Source organism: Pimephales promelas, chromosome 4 (genome assembly GCF_988280905.1).
Source record: "Pimephales promelas chromosome 4, fPimPro1.hap1.1, whole genome shotgun sequence".
NCBI classification, from domain to species: Eukaryota; Metazoa; Chordata; class Actinopteri; order Cypriniformes; family Leuciscidae; genus Pimephales; species Pimephales promelas.
In genome coordinates, this window is record NC_142772.1 from 30,196,951 (window position 1) to 30,214,850 (window position 17,900).

Sequence of the window (17,900 nt, forward strand, 5' to 3'; positions counted from 1 at the left end):
TTACAGCTCCTGTTCGTCAAAAATGAAATATATTTTCATGAAAGATAAGTATGCTGAAAATTAACTGATAAAGTCAGCATGCAATAAGCTGTGCTTCGATTACTTCTGATCCATTATCCATCGCTGACTGCAAATCACATGAAAATGAATTCAATTAGTGAAAGCCCACAGGGAGAGAGAGGAAGACCTTAAGAGAGGGAGACCTCTTAATGCAGTCCAGAGAGATAAACACCCTAATTATTCATCAATAATTAATCAGTGAGTGTCTAAGAAGGAGAGATGCAAAGTTGACTGCACTACTTCAGTAAGTTCCCAACAGATGATTTAAAGACACATGGATTCTTTCTTTTTCTCTCTCAAAGCAGTCTTTAAAATGTTTCAGCTGCTATATAACTGCATTACCACAACTCAATATCTCTAAAGATTCAGAGCTTCACACACAAACAGGGTCCAAAATAAACTCTTGCCAGCTAGGTGCCATATCCCGGTAAGAATTGGCTTGGACGAGTAAATAAAACTGGTGAGTTACTCTTCAGTTAGCTGGCAACTGACTCAGGCTGCATGAAGCAATGTGAGAGATTTAAAGAAAAGCAAATTAAAGCCGTGTCTGAATTCATCTTTTGAGATTAAGTGAAAAATGTACCTTCTGAAGTTTGTTTAAAATGTACATTTTTGACGTACACGCGCGAGGGATCACTTCCGGCGTTTTCCAGCGCTTGCGCAGACCGAAGCGCCCGCGCCTGTGGTTACAAGAGGTAAAAACTATATAAATAGTGTTTGTTTTCTCACACAAACCACTCGTTTCGTATCTTTTCGTTGGCCATCAATGTGTACTTACATTTACGAGTCATTAAATCATGTTTAATTTGGACTTCTCTGTGCATGCTCTTTGAGATGGTGTCCAGAGACCAGCATTATATGACTGACAGACATGAACGGTTTGACCTAAAAATATCAAAATTGAAAATACTGCAGAAACAAAGACACTTACATCTTGGATGCCCTTGGGGTAAGCTAGAATATACCAAAAACTATCCCTTTAAGGTATCTGTCATGTTATATCACATCAAATCAAATTAAATTCTACATATCACCACACAACCAGGGCTAGTGGAATTTGTTTCCACGACTTAAAGGGACAACCTAGGGTAAGATGGCTTACTCCTTGCAGTGATCGAGCCAGCAAATGTCTCATTACTATGCCTGGGCTGTAAAGGAATAGCTCACCCAACAATGTCATTATTGAAATGTAAATCATTCTTGTCTGCTAAGGTCATTTCAGGTCATTCTGTGAACAAATTGTTCTTTTGAGTCAGTTCTTTTCCATGATTGATCTAAGTGACTGTGAGTTTCACAAATCAAACTGAATGATTCGCTCACAAATTGGACTGATTCGGTTCACAACTGGATGATTCACAGCAGTTCTGTGCCCATTGGAGGGGAAGAAAAGTGAATTAAATTTTTGTCCCGTTCCACACACATAAAAATCACACATATAAAATATAGTAAGGCTTCAAAAGACTTTGCAAATAGCACTCAAGTCGAAATTACCGTGATTTTTGGACAGTTTTTTAGACAGCTGTGGTCACAATTAACTATTGTACAAATGCAAAAATAAACCTGAAGAATTTCCAAAATTTGAACAAAATGTAAAATTGGTAGCTGCATAGAAGAATGAAAATCCTAAAGATTCGGAACAACATGAGGGTAATTAAATTATTAATTTGGGGGTGAACTATCCCTATAACCGCTATACAGTGTATAAGAATAAAGCAGATATGAATTACCTCCCAGGGTCATCCCAGCCTCAAAACACCTCCTCAGACGGCAGGACGGGCAGTTCTTCCTCCTCAGTTTATCTATGGTGCAGTCATTCCTGCTAGCGCAGAGATACTTCTGCTTCCCTAAAAGATAAACAGATGCTCTTCAGAAGTTATAAAAATTTGAGACAATTGGCAGCCATATTAAAGCTTCAAAAAAGGACAGAGCTGAGAGCATCACATTTACATTAAGATAAAACATAGACCAGAATAAAAATAGAGAACACACACACACACAGAGAGAGAGAGAATGCTCCAATTAGAGGAGCTGTTAACATGGCAAGCCAGTCCGATAGGTCACAGCCCTCACTCTGGGCACTCGACGACAGCCAAATGAAAAGTGCAGTGAGATTTGACAAGAGGTTCTGTGGTGTGTGTGTGGGTCTTAATCAGGAATACAGAGCCACAACTGAAGTAACCTTCACAACTGCAGTCAGAGCTGACATAAAAATACAATGTGAGATGTGACAGACATCCACTGCCAGACATATGTATACAGTTAAAAAAAAAAAAAACAATACTGCTGTAAAACCTAATCAACAATAAATCAATCACAAAAGCAATGTAATCAAAATGTATAATGCAAGAAATATACTGTAAAATACACAAGATTTACAAAAATACTCCATAACACAGCACTAATCAGATTTTGAATAATGCCAAACTGTAATTAGATTTCATTTTTAAATACTTTTTGTCTGTGCCCAGGAAACCTGTTTGAAAACAGTGATTCTTTTTTGCTAGTTGAACAAAAAATGCACACTTCACCTCACAAATTGCACATATTTAGAAAACCCCCTCTAACCTAGTAGATAAATCTAAAAAATTACAACAAGGAGGCCAGTATAAGACTTCTCTTAGTATATTGTCCCACGTCTCTCTATGTCTCAACTGACACCTATTGAAACATAATAGTGTGTGATATTTCTTTGTTTGATTAAACTGAGGTACATTAGCTGCATTTCCATTACCCTTCAAATTGCGCAAATTGAAATTGTGAAATGAAAATAAGCACAATGGAAACACGTCAATTTCGCAAAAACTCCTGTTTTACGCTCGCATGAGGAGGTTTTTCAGGCAATTCGAAAAAGGAATATTTCGCAAAACTGCAATGGATGGAAATGGATTTTGCGCATTTACAGTCAACCCACTTAGAAGACGCGGAGTGTTTTGGGTCCGTGTCCGCAAATAATAATAATAATTATCATCATTATTATAACATTATTAGGCTACATATGTAGAAGACGCTTTTATCCAAAAAATCAACAAAGCAAGTCTCATTTCATTCATAATACAAGAAATAATAGGGCTAAAATTATCACAAATAAACACAATATTTTGACAAATATCCAAGTGTGTGTGCGAGTGTGGAGCGCGCACTGAATGGCAGGGAGGCGCGGGTGCAAGTAGGCTACTTGCATTTTCCTATCAACAGTGGAAACAACTTAAAATACTCTTTCATTTCTGGTTATACAGAATATAATAATACATTATTCGCAACTACTTTTATTTGCGTAATCTCACAATAACAAGAAAACATTATGGTTTTGTAAAATAAATTAAAACCATCAGGCGCGCTTTCATGATCTCAGAGAACTGAAGCGTGAGAACTGAAACAATATATAGCCTTTAGACAAAAGCTTTAAATGTCCGATTTAAAACAAACAAATTTGAATCGAAAGCTAATACCTTCTGATTATGTAATCCGTATGAAAGGTACATTTCTCTCTAAAGGTGCATCCACCTTACAGCGGAGATGGAGATATGTTTTTAGGCGAAACTGATTTAGAAAACAATTACCGCCAATTAGCGTCACGCAAAGGAGTGGTTTGGAAAAATGAGTCGTTGTACGAATCATTTGGGAGTCGGTAAGCAAATCAGTTAAAAATAAATGCATATTATAAGACAAATAAAGTGTTTTTTATCCTTGCATGCATGTTAAACTGTTTTTGGGGACTCCTAAAACAAAAATAGGAACATTTCAAATGCTATGATAGGGACTCTTTAAAACCAGACCATTCTCAGTTGTAACTGAGATTTGTAACTGAGTCTGGCAAAGCGTCATAGACAAATTATTTCCAGAGGGGCATCAGATGTCGTGGGTACACCTAAAAACAATCAGAGCGATGAAGGAGATGACGTTTGCAGAGCGGCGGCCGGCGGAGAAACATCTCCGAGTGTTGTTCTTTGCTCGGTTTTTAACAAAAAGGAAACGTTCAAATCGCTTAAAAACAGATGCGATAGCTGATTCGTGCGAGTGATGTTCGACGGCGGCGTCCATCTTTGTAATGTAGGCTACAAAATCTGCTTCAAAATCCCAGCGTTGTCGTCATCGTGTAAAGACCGCCCCAACGTTTCTGATTGGTGCCGCGATTTCTGCGGACTGGAAATGGGTTTGAATCTTTGCCAGACTAACTTTCAGAGCAAATCTAAATTTGCCAGAAGTTGTCTGGGTTTTCCCAGGCTAAGAAAAATCAAATTTTTTCCATATTAATTTGTGAATATTTTAAATGTTAAATAAAGGGGCAAAAAGTCATAAACAAATATCTGAAAATTCGGCGATATATATATTTTTCGCAGCATTTGGTGTAGGTCTACAGGTCAAACTAAAATGTTGGTGTTCAACTTTGCCTTTTTAAAAACACAACAACCGTTCATTTTTCGTTTTGCAATTACAGGTTAAATAAGGGAAAACGAATGCAAGTACACTGACAGTTTGGACATAATACGAGACAGAGTTCTTTATTAAATTCATAAAAGAAACAATAATTACAGGAATAGCCTACTGGACTCTAAACCTCAAAGAAATGCCACAATCAATACCTTGGAGCAGAAATGAGGGTGAAACACCCAGGAACTCTGTGTCTTTCCCTGCCATTAACGATTGGATAACACGCCACTTCTCATTCCAGTAATAGCCTAATAATAATGTCTATACGGTGGCTGTGATATAGGCTATAAACCTTGTGGAATGACTTATCGCGAGAGGAAAAAAAGACGTTTTAGTCGCATAACATTGGTTAATGGAAACGCCGTCATTTCGCAAGAGGTTTTTATCGACATATAGAAAAAATTGCAAAAGTTTTGCGCAAATCTGTAATGGAAACGCGCTTACTGTTACTCCTCTAAACTTTAAACTATAAATTTTCTTACGAGAGTACTCTTGTGTTGCGTAAGCTAGCTTACAGTAGGGGAAAATCCCTTTTCTCAAGAATACTGAAGCCAAAAAATTATCCTTTTATTTTTTATTTATTTAAAAACGCATTGCTGCACAGAGCAGACCTAGGCGAGGTGATTCGTGCACCTATTGGTTGCTCTGCGGAAAAAATTCTACAACCTACAATTGGTGTACTGATTGTGACGTAAGCACCAATGAGGGTGCAGGCGCCCTCACGCGTCACATCTTGTCAAAATAGGCATGGCTTAGCTCTACATAAGTTGAGTCCAGTTAGTGTGTTGTTCGATTTTTCATCTCTTCAGCGAGGTGTCCACTTCACATCGCTGACTCTCCGGAGAAGCCGCGCCGTCGAACAGCACAATCGGCGGGACAAGCCCTCTGTCGTCGAGTGCCCAGAGTGAGTGCTGTGACCTATCGGACTGGCTTGCCACGTTAACAGCTCCTCTAATTGGAGTATTCTCTGTGTGTGTATGTGTGTGTGTGTGTGTGTTCTCTATTTTTATTCTGGTTTATCTTAATGTAAATGTGATGCTCTCAGCTCTGTCCTTTTATGCACGCTTTGGCAGACTCTGCGAGCTGTGTGCCACACACTCACAGCGACCAGAGCCTTGGTGTCATTCTCCCTCTATATTTTGGCTGGTTTCCACTGAGTGGTATGGTACGGTACGGTCAACGGTCTGCCTAAATTCAACAAAAAGCAATAGTTTTTTCATTCTTTATTTCATTACAAGATCATCTGTAATGTAATGTCAACACACCTTCATACACTGGCAGAATGCCTTCTGGTGTAATCCCAGCACAATCTGTGCTTGCTCACAGCAGCGCAAGTGCCGGTCCACCAGAATGTGGGACTGGACAGGCCGTCCAGAGACAATGTTCCCCCAGGAGAATGGTCTCTGCACCATCAGACAGTCCAGTTACAGTTGGATAATTTTGGCGGAGCGGATACCAATCTCTTTGCATCAGCAGAGAACATGCACTGTCCAATATTCTTCACGAAGAGCAGGGACACGCTGGCCCAGCCACACGGTTTATGCGTTTCCCCCGATCGCACTATTACCACAGGTGATTAAGCAAATCAGGGAGAGCAAGTGCTCAATGCTCCTCGAGGCGCCGTTCTAGAGGAACCAAGCTTAGTTCCCGGAACTCATGCAGCTCACGAGCTCGGCTCTGTGGCCGATTCCATTGAGAAAGGATCTCCTCTCTCAGGCCAGGGGCGCAATTTGGCACCCGCACGGCAGTGTTGTAGTCGAGTCACCAACTGTCGAGTCCTAGTCGAGTCTCGAGTCCCAGTGTTCGAGTCCAAGTCCGAGTCACCAAAGAAGAGTCCGAGTCGAGTCACCATTACCTGAGTTCAAGTTCGAGTCTCGAGTCCCGTATTCGAGTCAGAGTCGACTCTCGAGCCCCCAGTGCCTACATGTCTCCACTCTGGCACCTTTAAAGAGCTGATAAAATTTATAAAAGAGGTTCTACATTGAACAAATGACACCACTGTCACGATTGCAAAGGGAGTTTATTTACTGATTCGAAACCTAGACCCACAATGCTGTGGCATTACGGGGATTCTCTCCTTCCTTCAAAGAGCTTCTGGTCGAGGGCAGGTCCCCCTCAAAGTATATGTTGCAGCCATAGCAGCGTTCACAGAACCTTTGCATGGCCAGTCACGGTGAAGGAATGATCTTCTCATCCGTTTCCTTAGAGGGGCTAGAAGACTAAATGCTCCTCGGCCCCCTGTGGTTCCAGCCTGGGACCTTTCTATGGTCCTAGAGGCTATGAAGAGCGACCCTTTCGAGCCACTTCAGTCAGTGGACTTGCGATGTCTCCCGTTCAAAACCATTTTTCTAATGGCTCTCGCTTCAGTCAAGCAAGTGGGTGACTTGCATGCACTCTCTGTGAGCGCGTGCTAGAACCCCGCCGTGCTAGAGCTGTGTTCTGGTTTCGCTTTAGTGTGAAAAAACCAAAGAACATGCTACCTGGATTATAGAGATAAGCCATGCCTATTTTGGCGGGAGGGCGCTTGGTGCTTACGTCACGATCAGTCCACTGATAGGTTGCAGCATTTGCCGCAGAGCAACCAATAGACGCATGAGTTGCCTCGCCTAGGTCTACTCTGTGCAACAATGCCTTTTAAATAAATGAAAAAATAAAAGGATAATTTTTTGGCTTCAGTATTTTCGAGAAAAGGAATTTTTCCCACAGCATAAGCTAGCTTACGCAACACTCGTTCCCTCTTCTAGAGAGAACCAAGGTTACATTAGTAACCGAGTGTCATTTTGTTCTACAATCTCGGTGAGTGTTCAAAGCAAAAAGGTCATCAGTTTATCAGAAGTGTATTTTACTCTGCCACTTAAAGGGTTAGTTCAAAAATACAAAAATTAAGTCATTAATTACTAACCCCCATGCTGTACCAACCCCGTAAGACCTTCGTTCATCTTCGGAACACAAATGAAGATATTTTTGATTAAATTTGAGAGGTGGATCAATGCTACATAGGCTGCCTAAGGGATCGAAACTTGACGGCCCAGAAAGTCATTGAAGAAAATGTTTAAATATTCCATGTGACTACAGTGGCTCAAGTATAAGTTTATCAAGCGACGAGAATACTTTTTGAGCGAAAAAACAAACAAAAATAACGACTTTATTTGACTATTCCCTTTCTTCCTTGTAGGCCTGAGACGAGAATTCAAGAGATTTCCACGACGCATGTGCGAGAACTGAACTGAAGTTGTTGAAGGAGATCGCAATTCTCACGCATACGTCGTGGAAATCTCTTGAACTCTCGTCTCAGGCCTATCTTCATCTGTGTTCCGAAGATGAACGAAGGTCGTGCGGGGTTGGAACAGCATGGGGGTGAGTAATTAATGACTTAATTTTCATTTTTGGGTGAACTAACCCTTTAAAGTAGATTTATTTCCATGATGAAAATTGGTTTATATAGCCTAAACATTATTAATTAAACTGTTATATAGCTGTTTTCTATTTTAATACATTTTGTAATGCAATTTATTCCTGCTCAATAAACATTTCTTACTTCATTTTCATTGGGGGGAGGAAAGGAATAAGAGACATGAATAATGCTCAAGTCGATGGATAAGTCTCTTCGTGTGAGTATCACACAAAGTGTATAAAATTTGCATTTGTACTGATATTTTTATGGCAAGTCTTTGCACACATCAAAGCCAAGTCTGTACTTTCTAATGTTGTACATATTTTATTTTTATCCTGCAACACATTCTTTTGGGTTCCCTAACAGGGAAAGAATGTGTCCCTAATTTGTGTAGTTAAGACACAAAGTGTTGCCTACTTGCTCTCTCCCTCTCTCCCTCTCTCTCTCTATCTCTCTCTCTCTTTAAAAGCTGTCCTAGACACATGATCAAAAGTAAATTCATTTGTGAAAAGACTAGATTTAATGACAGTTTAAAGTTGTAGTTAAAAGCTCAAATTAAAGTGAATACCATCTTCCCATATGGTGAATATATTTATCCATTAATACAATCCAAAGCCAGACTTGTTATTGTTATTAATGGGTGTGTTTTTGTTACCCTCAGCAGCTCTCTTGAAGAACACTTTGCAGCTTCCACAAGTGAGGGCTCCATAGTGACATCCAGAAGCTTCATCAGAGCAGATTAGGCATGTCCTTTGAGGAGGAAGGAAAAACTCCATTGGGAAAATGTCACTCCGCCCCGCATCAAACCTAAAAATAAAAACACAGTATAAACTAATGGCATGACAAAACACTGACATAAATGTTCTGTTATTTTATATCAGCAGAGGAAAACAAATATACTGCAAACATGGAACTTGTTCTTTCACTGTAATGTCAATTGTGAAGAACAAATATGTGATCCATTATCAGTAATTTGAACAGGACAAGCATACCAGCTCTCATCCAAACAAGCACAGAAATATACGAGTAATGGGTGCGTATTTGTATGCACATGTACATGCACATTCACATAATTGAACAGAATAAAAAAATAGTGTAGGTAGGTCGCAGCTGAATATCTCTAAAGTTTTACATCAATTGTCCCTTCTTAAATTAGAATGTACCATGTCATTTGCAGGTCCAGCACTCAGAGATGACATTCCCAGTGAAAATGCACAATTGAAAGATGGTACGTGTGCCTGTGTGTCAGTGGCCAAATGATGGAGGTAAGTAGAGGTGACTTTATCCTAATGCAAGTGTCAGGTCTCTAAAAAAGGGTAATAACTGCTTTATTGCTTAAGGAATGATGGAAAGATTCTGAGTTAAAGAGAGTCATTCAGTATCATTATTCTGTTCTGATGATGGCAGCCAATTCTGTCACCACACACAGTGAGAAAGGAAAAGTGAACGAAATGACTGAGATTAGGAGAAGGGCATATTTCTGATATTTTCTTGGCTGTCTAGAACAAGTGGTCAAACTTTGTACATTTACATCTTTGTGTAAAGGAGTACAATAAAAGGACGAGCGAGCTGAGGCGATGCATTATTTCAGTCCAAACCAAAAAAAAAAAAAAACTCATTGAAATCTCACTGTCACCTTAGTTTTTCTCTTTTCTCTCTCTCTGTTTTCACTTCAACTTGAAAATATCTTCTCAAAGATTAGTTTGTCTTTTGTGTGCATTAGATTTGAGATTTCTTTTATTTATTGAACATCTTTAGAATAATCTAGTGTACAATTTTTTTAACTAACTTTACATAAGAATGATACCGTATTTAATAATGAATAAATTCATTTCAGTATAGAGTAATAAACAGCTATGTTAACCTACAAATATATGGACTGAAACTAGGGCTGTGCGAGTAAACCAAAATTGATTTTCGATTTTGATTTTGGCTTCCAACGATTATGAAAACAAGATAATTGAGGTAAAATGATTATTGTGCCACTGCCACATTCAGTGGTGCGCTTTCGTTCCTCCCTTAGCCAAACTTAACATCCAAACCAGCTGAATAAGTGAGTGTTGTAAAATGCAGTCTACTGTTGCTAAACTGTGATACGTGCCTGACTAAACAGTGCCATTAAAAGCGCATTAAGCCAAAGAGACCCTGTACACAAAAGTAAAGTATACTGTGGGCTTCTGATTGAGCCTGAACGGTCAAATAGCTTATACACTAAATGTCAAAATGCTGTTTTGGTAAGTTTCCTCATAAACATGGTGAGTTTTGTCTTAAGTGCATATATATATTAAACCCAGAGGTGATATATTTGTTCAGTTGAATTGCAGTAGGGCTTCACGATTAATCGAAATTGAACCGCACGTGATTTGCAAGGCTGCAATTACTGCAGTAATTAATGTGCAGCTTGTCAGTGCAGCACAGCTCTGTGATCAGTAGTCAATTCTGAAAGTCAGTCTCGCGCAGAAAGACAGTGTTCAGCCTAACAGTCGTTAAATATGCCCCGGCTTAACTCACCACAGATACATTTCAATCAAAGATTTTGTTTTAAATCAAGGACTTGAACCCTAGAACCAACACGTTTTTCCACATTATCTGCGTTGATTGTAGGGATACCACAATTCTCAATATAATACTAAACCATTAGGTACGACATCCACAGTTCAATACGTGCTTGTGAATACGGTTTACGTTTGAATAATTTATGTGCATTTTATTTCTCTCCAAATTGACTGTTTGTGTGTGCCTGTAAGTCTACGAGCTGAAATGAGAAAACTCCTCTCCACGAGTAAATATTCAATCACTATCCATTAAAGTTAGGCGGCGCACGGCTTAACCGTCATTCCGCACTTTAACATGGCGAGCGGCGGTGAAGTGAGGCTATAGTACGAGGAAGCGCCGGCGTCTTTCAAATCCGTGGTGTGGGGACATTTCGGTTTTGTCGTTGAGTATAATGCAGCAGAAGAAAAAACGGTAAACAAAAAAATGACTGTGTATAGGCATTGTTTTACACATGTAGCCTACTCAAACGGAAACACTTCCAACATGACAGCATATTTGCGGCGCCATCATCATATGTTTACCAACTTCACGTGTATGTTTATTTTCAAAATTTAGGAATTCGTTAATTTTATATTATATAATACACTAGGAACTAGTGGACTTTTAGCTTTTAAGTAAAATAAAGGAGTATTCCAATAAATCGTTTACAGTTCCTATTGCCTAAGCATAGAACCGAACCAACTCTGAACCATGGGTTAACTGTATTGTTGCAAAATCTGTATAATTCTGCCAAAAAGATTTTATAATGGTTAAATGTGTTAAAAGAATTATTATACAAATAATATTATTGGTAACTGTCGGAACTTTTGTAAATCACAGCATTAGAATTTTACAGAAATCTGCTGCAGAGATTTCTGTGGAATTCTGGCCAGACTCCAGGGGACTCCAGCAAAATGGGTAAAATGTCTCTAATGTTGTATAGGAGTTCTGGCATTCTTTGGAGGCTTTTTGGTTGTTTCACTAACACTACTGACCAGCTAGCTGTGGTAAAAAAGCCAAAAAAGCCATATCAATCACAGGGTCCGGGTGTCTCTCACATCTCACTATCAGCATAGTGTCCCCTATTGCTTTGACCTCATTCAGTGGCATGTTTAAGAAGGTCACTACGGCTAAAAATACAGACACGTTGAGGTTCCGAGTATGAGCAGTAAGAACAGCACACATGCTGTGGTGTTGGTTTGCTCTCACTTTCTATTTTCACTGACCAGTAGCGGTTTTAGGCACGGGCGAACCGGGCAGTCGCCCGGGGCGGAATTTCTTCATGTCACATGGGGGGACGGCACGAGCAGTTAAAAAAAATCCTCTGTGCCGCGAAGGTTTTCTATTTTTTATCATTTCGATTCAATTATTGGCAATGGCGCCCCTGCTTGCTGAGAAGGAGCCGTTCACAGAAGCGATGTCAAGAGGGTCTCCTGATTAGTTCACGTATTGCGTCTTTTGCGCTCGAGGTCGTTATTTCAAATAGGCGCACGCACGGGAAGCGCGCTCATTATGCGCTCACAGGAAGCGCTCATAAACTTTTCAGCACATGCACCCAAACACTTGGGTGTTTTTCTCTTCTCCGTAAATAAATCTTTTAGCAGAGCTACAGCAAGCGTTTTTCTGTGGTGGAAATACATTAGCTATTAAAACTTCTTTGTCGTTGTGGAGAGCGCAGTATGGTTGTATAGCAACGACAGCCATTGGGAAATCGGAACGAATTTACTATTATTAATAATAAAAGATAAGCTACTGTGCATTATAAATGTCAGGATCTTTATTGACTCATTCTTTTCATAGAGATGATTTAAATGCTGAAATATGAGGTTTATCTTTTTATAAAACCTTTTTTGTGTTAACCTTTTTTAAGTTTAGTAGGTAATTATTTAAGAGATATTGTGTTACTAAGTATCTCTCTGACCCGTTCACTTTTAAAAACTCCATTTCGTGACAAAGTATAACAAGTCATAACTAAAAGTGTGCCATGCATATAATTCAAGGCAGTAACCAATGTGCTAATGGTTCCTCCCTTGAAAGTTAGACTAATCTAGCAAAATAACTGGATTCTATTGTCTTTCAAATGAACGGTATGTGATTTTATTGTTGGGTCGTTTTCAGATTTGCTGAAATAATGGTAAACTGTTATGAAATCGCAAAGTAAACTACAACATATATGAGACATGAAATGAATACAAGACTGTTCCAGAATAACAAAATGTTGGTGCTTTAGGATGTAACTTTTATTTTATGTTGTAGATCTACTGTCTAACGTCACTCATCCCACTATCATATTGTTTATAATACACATTTCCAGACACGTTCGATGCAGTAATGTTATCTTACTGTTACACTGAAATTGTTCAGTCTAGTTCACTAAAAGTTTTCGTGATCATATTATAGGCTACATTCACCTATGTTGACATTGCTGATTGTGAAAGATACATGAATAGTTTGAGAAATGCCTCTAAATAACACCACAAATGTAACGTTATCATGGTACAAGCATGGAGCATTAGTTCAACATCAAGCCGATAAAAGTTGCCTACTATTGCAACGTTGCAGTGGGAGTTTACATGAGTTTCCAGCATGTTGTGTGATTCTTTCTCCGGTGTGTTGAAAGTCTCAGTGTGGCCGGCGAGTACCAAGAGTGCTTGCTCTTGTGTTCGAGCATGCGCAAGAGCATGAGCGCTCTTGTAAAAAATTGGTTGCAATCTGAAACATCACCGATAGAGGCCGCTAGAAAATACATATAGCACCTTTAATGAGTTTATTTTTGTGTTTCAATGATTTTGTCTATATAATGAAAGACAGTGCTGTCGAATTTTGTGTTAGACCCCATCAACTTTCAATGTATGGACAAAATAAAAATAAAAATCTTATTTTTTGTTATACAGTCGGTGTGTGTAATTATTACCAGAATAACAAAAAGTAGGTGCTTTTGGATGTAACTTTTATTTTATGTAGTAGATCTACTGTCTAGCTTCAATCATCCCACTATCATATTGTAAATAACAAAAGATCTTACTTTGTGTGATACAGTGTGTGTGTAATTATTACTGATTAAAGTTGAGACAGAGGATGAAGTTAAAATTATGTAGGTTTATGTGTTTGTGTGTGAGAAGGGGACAGCACAACAACCAAGAAGTTGATTGGACACAGAGTACAGACATAACTACACTCAGTGACATGAGGTGTCAAGGGTATATACAAGGACAAACACATATCACTAAACCAAGTGCACACAAACACTCACAGGCACACTCCCTTTCTTGTACTTTTTCTCTTTTTCCTTTCTTTTTTTCTCTTTCTTTCTTTCTCAAATTACTTCATAGTAATTGTAAGATATATGCTCTGTGTCATCATGTTTTCGTTTCAGTCATTTGGTCTCAGTTCATGTTCAAGTTCATGTTCGATTCATCTGCGATTCACCTTTGTTTGCACCACGTATTTAACCCCTGAATTCTCCTTTAGTCTCTGTCCATTCTCATCCGTTTTACGTGGTTGTGTTTTCCTGTTTTTCGATTTGATCATCACTACTCCTGTTGTGCACTTCAATCAATCGCTCCCTCTCTTTCGTTTACCTTAAAATATTCACCACCCCCCCCCCCCCCCCCCAAAATACAGTACTTTTTGTCAAAATCATTTGTTCAACCTTGTATCTTTACAAACCTTTAGAGAACATAAAATAAGTTATTTATAGCAGGATGTTCAAACAGTTATTTCCCAGGGAACGATGACCATAGCTCTTTCAATTTCTTTCCACACAAAAAGTAATTATATGACTTCAGAAAAATGTAAATTTAGAACATTAAGTCATAACTAATTTTATAATGCTTTTGTTTCATGTTGTATTATCTGCTTTCATGTCCTTTTTGGAGCTTGGCAAACCCTGATCTCCATCGACTTTCACAGTTCAGGACAAATCAACTTGACATAAATTAAAAATATTAATGAACTGGTTTCATTCAAGTCATTTATAAATAATTTATAAATTAATAATTTAATATGAAAGGACCAGTCTGATTTCATTACATTGTGCAAGCTTAATATTTTTTTAGGTTTAAGTAGATCCTTCAGGCGTGCAGTTGTCTGCTCTGCTGCATATACATCCCAATCCCACGTGACATCACAACATATACGGGCATTTGTTGACCCGGCGCCATTGCTGAGGGCAGAACATTAGAAGAAGCAATACGAGTTAAACGAAATGAAATGAGTTTCGTGCTTAAAAGTGAAAATGGTCATCTCCTGCTGGGTCAATTGATGTCAAAATCGTGCCGGAGGTTCAGTTAAATTGGGATTTTACTGTATACCCATCATTAAACTCCATGGATGTGAGAAGACTAAGCTTTTGTCAGAACAGCGGCGGAGGTTGAGGCTTGGGAGGATAAACAGGAAAGGAAAGAAAAAAACTCCTGTTTTAGAACAAAAGCAATCTTGTGCAACTTAAGGCATGTTCTATGATTACTGCAGTCACATGACATTGCTATTTGAAAATTGAATTAACAGTAAATTTGACTATTTTTTAGTTTCTCTGTAAATCAAAACATCACACAGTCATGTGGTTGCTACGCCCATTAAAAGCATGTGTGAACAGAGAGCAGTACTGCAACAAAGTTTCACATACAGTACGACAAAAATCTGTCCCTATTCTTGAAATAAGCAAATAAGCACCAGTGAGGACAACACGGAAAAGCTAGAACCTAGAATTATTCTCGTAGCTTTTAGCCAGCTGAGTGAGTTTGTGCACGTCCGATTCTTTTGGGAGTTCATGTAGGCATTAATGTGTGTAAGCACTTGTAAGCAAGTGCTGAGCCCTTCATCTCATATGGCTACGTTCAGACTGTCAGTCCAAATCCGATTATTTGTGTATCCAATTGGGATCTGATCAAAAATGATTGACATCCACGCGGTGTATTGCAACTGTTCAGATTCGATTTGTGTGTCCATGCCAATCTTTTGTTTTCCGGAATATCTGCATTGGTTTCTATGGCAATGACATTGTCATGGTATGTACTGTATGTCAAAAACAAAAACAACCACAACCCATAGTAGAGCATGTTTGCACATGCGCAGTCTTCAAAAAATGCTGATTTAAATCTCTTGAAAAACACGTAAAGTACATTTGTATGTTTTTCTAAATAAAAATACGTGTTCTACTGAATGTCAGCTTGCTTATTTTGCTGAAAATAAGGATTTATTAAGTCCACGTGTCATGCAAACTAGAAACTATGCTTCTAACCACAGGTCAAGAGCTGTTGTTCCAACCAAACAACTTTGCGATGCTGTTTGCAAATGTTCGTTAGAACGATGGTTTCGCGAAACACTGAGTAGTTGAGCTATGCTTACAACGACAGAACTTGCGACCAAAGTTGGTTAACGATGCTTTTGGGAAATGGATTTCCAGGAATGCAATTTCAATGGGATTTCAAACCACATATGAAAGTAGCTTGAAGCTAATTTGCAAAAATAGCATTTCACGACGCATTGGGTGCGAAAGACCGGCAAGACCCCATTTCGCTTCGCTTGTTTGCACAGCTTTTTTTCCCTTTTTTTTGTAACAGCGCACGGGGCGCCGCTTCCAAGGATGGACAACTTAATGAATGATGTGTTTACTGTGTGTGATTCATTTAATGGAAAGCACATTCACTTGTAGTTGCCTTGCTGTTTATTTTAAATAAACGTAGAGCGAGTAGCTAATCAGTGTCTGCTTGTCCTATAACAGACGAATAGGACTGTTATATGACAACCACCCTCCAAGTGAGTGATTATATAAAAATGTATCTTTAAAGGGAACTGACTGTCTTTAGAAAAGTTTCAATGTTATTTTAATTTAATCTTTCCTGATAAAGCAGAGTTCATGAGCGCTGCGTAGGCCTGTCACGATAACACATTTTCCTGGACGATAAATTGTCCAATAAATTATTGTGATAAACGATAATATTGTCGTTCTGAGACCATTTAAATCTAGAATAATGATAATGGCATAATAATGCAGGTACGCCTTTTCAAAGATCAATAAACTTTTATTTCTAAAGTCTATTTAACACTGAAAATGGAAAACATTTTAAATATCCACAATGAATGAACAAAATAACCAAAAACAATAAAAGCAGTGGACTTTCAGTCTGTTAACAAAAAATGCACTTGAATAAATACCAAAAACAATAAATAAAATGGATGCAAGCAAAACCTGACCCAACACTATGATATTTTATTTGTTATTAAAGCATTAACACACAAACTATTTGTTTTTATATGTTTTGTTCATAGATATATCTAGTTCGCTGGAGTACCGCAAAACGTTTTATTCTCCCGCAACCCGCATTACCTTCGGCCAAGAAATCTAATGCCGCGCCACACTTTATTGCCTTGGGAGTGCATCTCTAGATCAAGGGCCTGGCCCCAGGATGGTGACGGGAAATATCGGCCCGACCCGCTCGGGCAGAATAAGCTCTAGTTCACTCATACTACGCTAAGGAACCGAGAGTTGTCATCCAGTCTCTTTGGTAGAGAGAGAGAGACACGAGGAAAACAAACAAGCATGCAAACGGACATTATCAAGCTCATTTTTTTATCATGCAATTAATTGATTTATTGACTATCGCGACAGGCCTAGCGCTGCGTTGCTTTATGTGCAGCATTTACTGGGGAAAGCGCTGTTTGTGCCGCTCATAAACCGCTTCCTGCTGGCACCTCTTTGTAAACAACAACAGTTTGTGGGGCCTTGCAAACCTGTAATACTATCCTCCTAGTGTGGAATTTTTCTATAATATTCACTATTGCAAAATAGGGCATTCTAAGTCAATGCAGTATTTCCCCTCTCAATCGTTAGAAAATGTGGTTAAAACCCAGTCATGCTTGAAAATACTGTCATATATCATGAAACCGGTATAATTTTGAAAAGTACTGTGATATAAATGTTTGGTCATACCGCCCAGCACTACTGGTGGCCATGAAAATTTTGCGAAAATTATGAAAAATGCTGGTGGTGGCTGACAACTTTTGAAAAACACTGATGGAGAAAAGTTAACATTGGTTGATGAATGACATTAAAATGTCAAGAATGTCTTTTTCTCTTTTCCTCTTCCTTTCCTTTCAAGTGGCTTATGCATTTTACAAGAGCACATAACACACAAAACTTAGACATCATATGCAAAGATGAAAGTGCTACTTATTTGCTCTATTTATGTGTTTATTTAGCATGTGATTCACTAAATCAATTTTTATTATTAAAATTATTATTATTATTTCAATTTTGTGGGTTGGTTCTGAGTGCTAAGCTGTAGAGAAAGCAGGCAGGGTTGTGCAAAATTCAAAGAATCACAGGAAGCTGAATAGGAATTTGAGAGGAAAATTTCCTAAATTGTAATTCAAAGCTGCAGTTCAGCACAGGTGACTTTTGGGAAATAAAGTGTCGTTCCACCTTAGTCCACAAATGTTAAATCTGAAATATGTTCTCATCTTATTAAATAGATTA

General features: G+C 38.6%; 1 protein-coding gene across 1 annotated transcript in view; it reads right to left on the bottom strand.

The window, feature by feature from the left end:
* The window catches only part of ar (androgen receptor), a 67,318-nt gene that overhangs the window by 39,437 nt on the left and 9,981 nt on the right, over positions 1-17,900 (bottom strand). Inside the window, exons 2-3 of the mRNA XM_039650027.2 lie at positions 8,541-8,692; positions 1,788-1,904 (exon numbers count right to left, since the gene is read on the bottom strand). Coding sequence (XP_039505961.1) covers positions 1,788-1,904; positions 8,541-8,692 — 269 coding nt within the window. The remainder of the gene's footprint in view (positions 1-1,787; positions 1,905-8,540; positions 8,693-17,900) is intronic.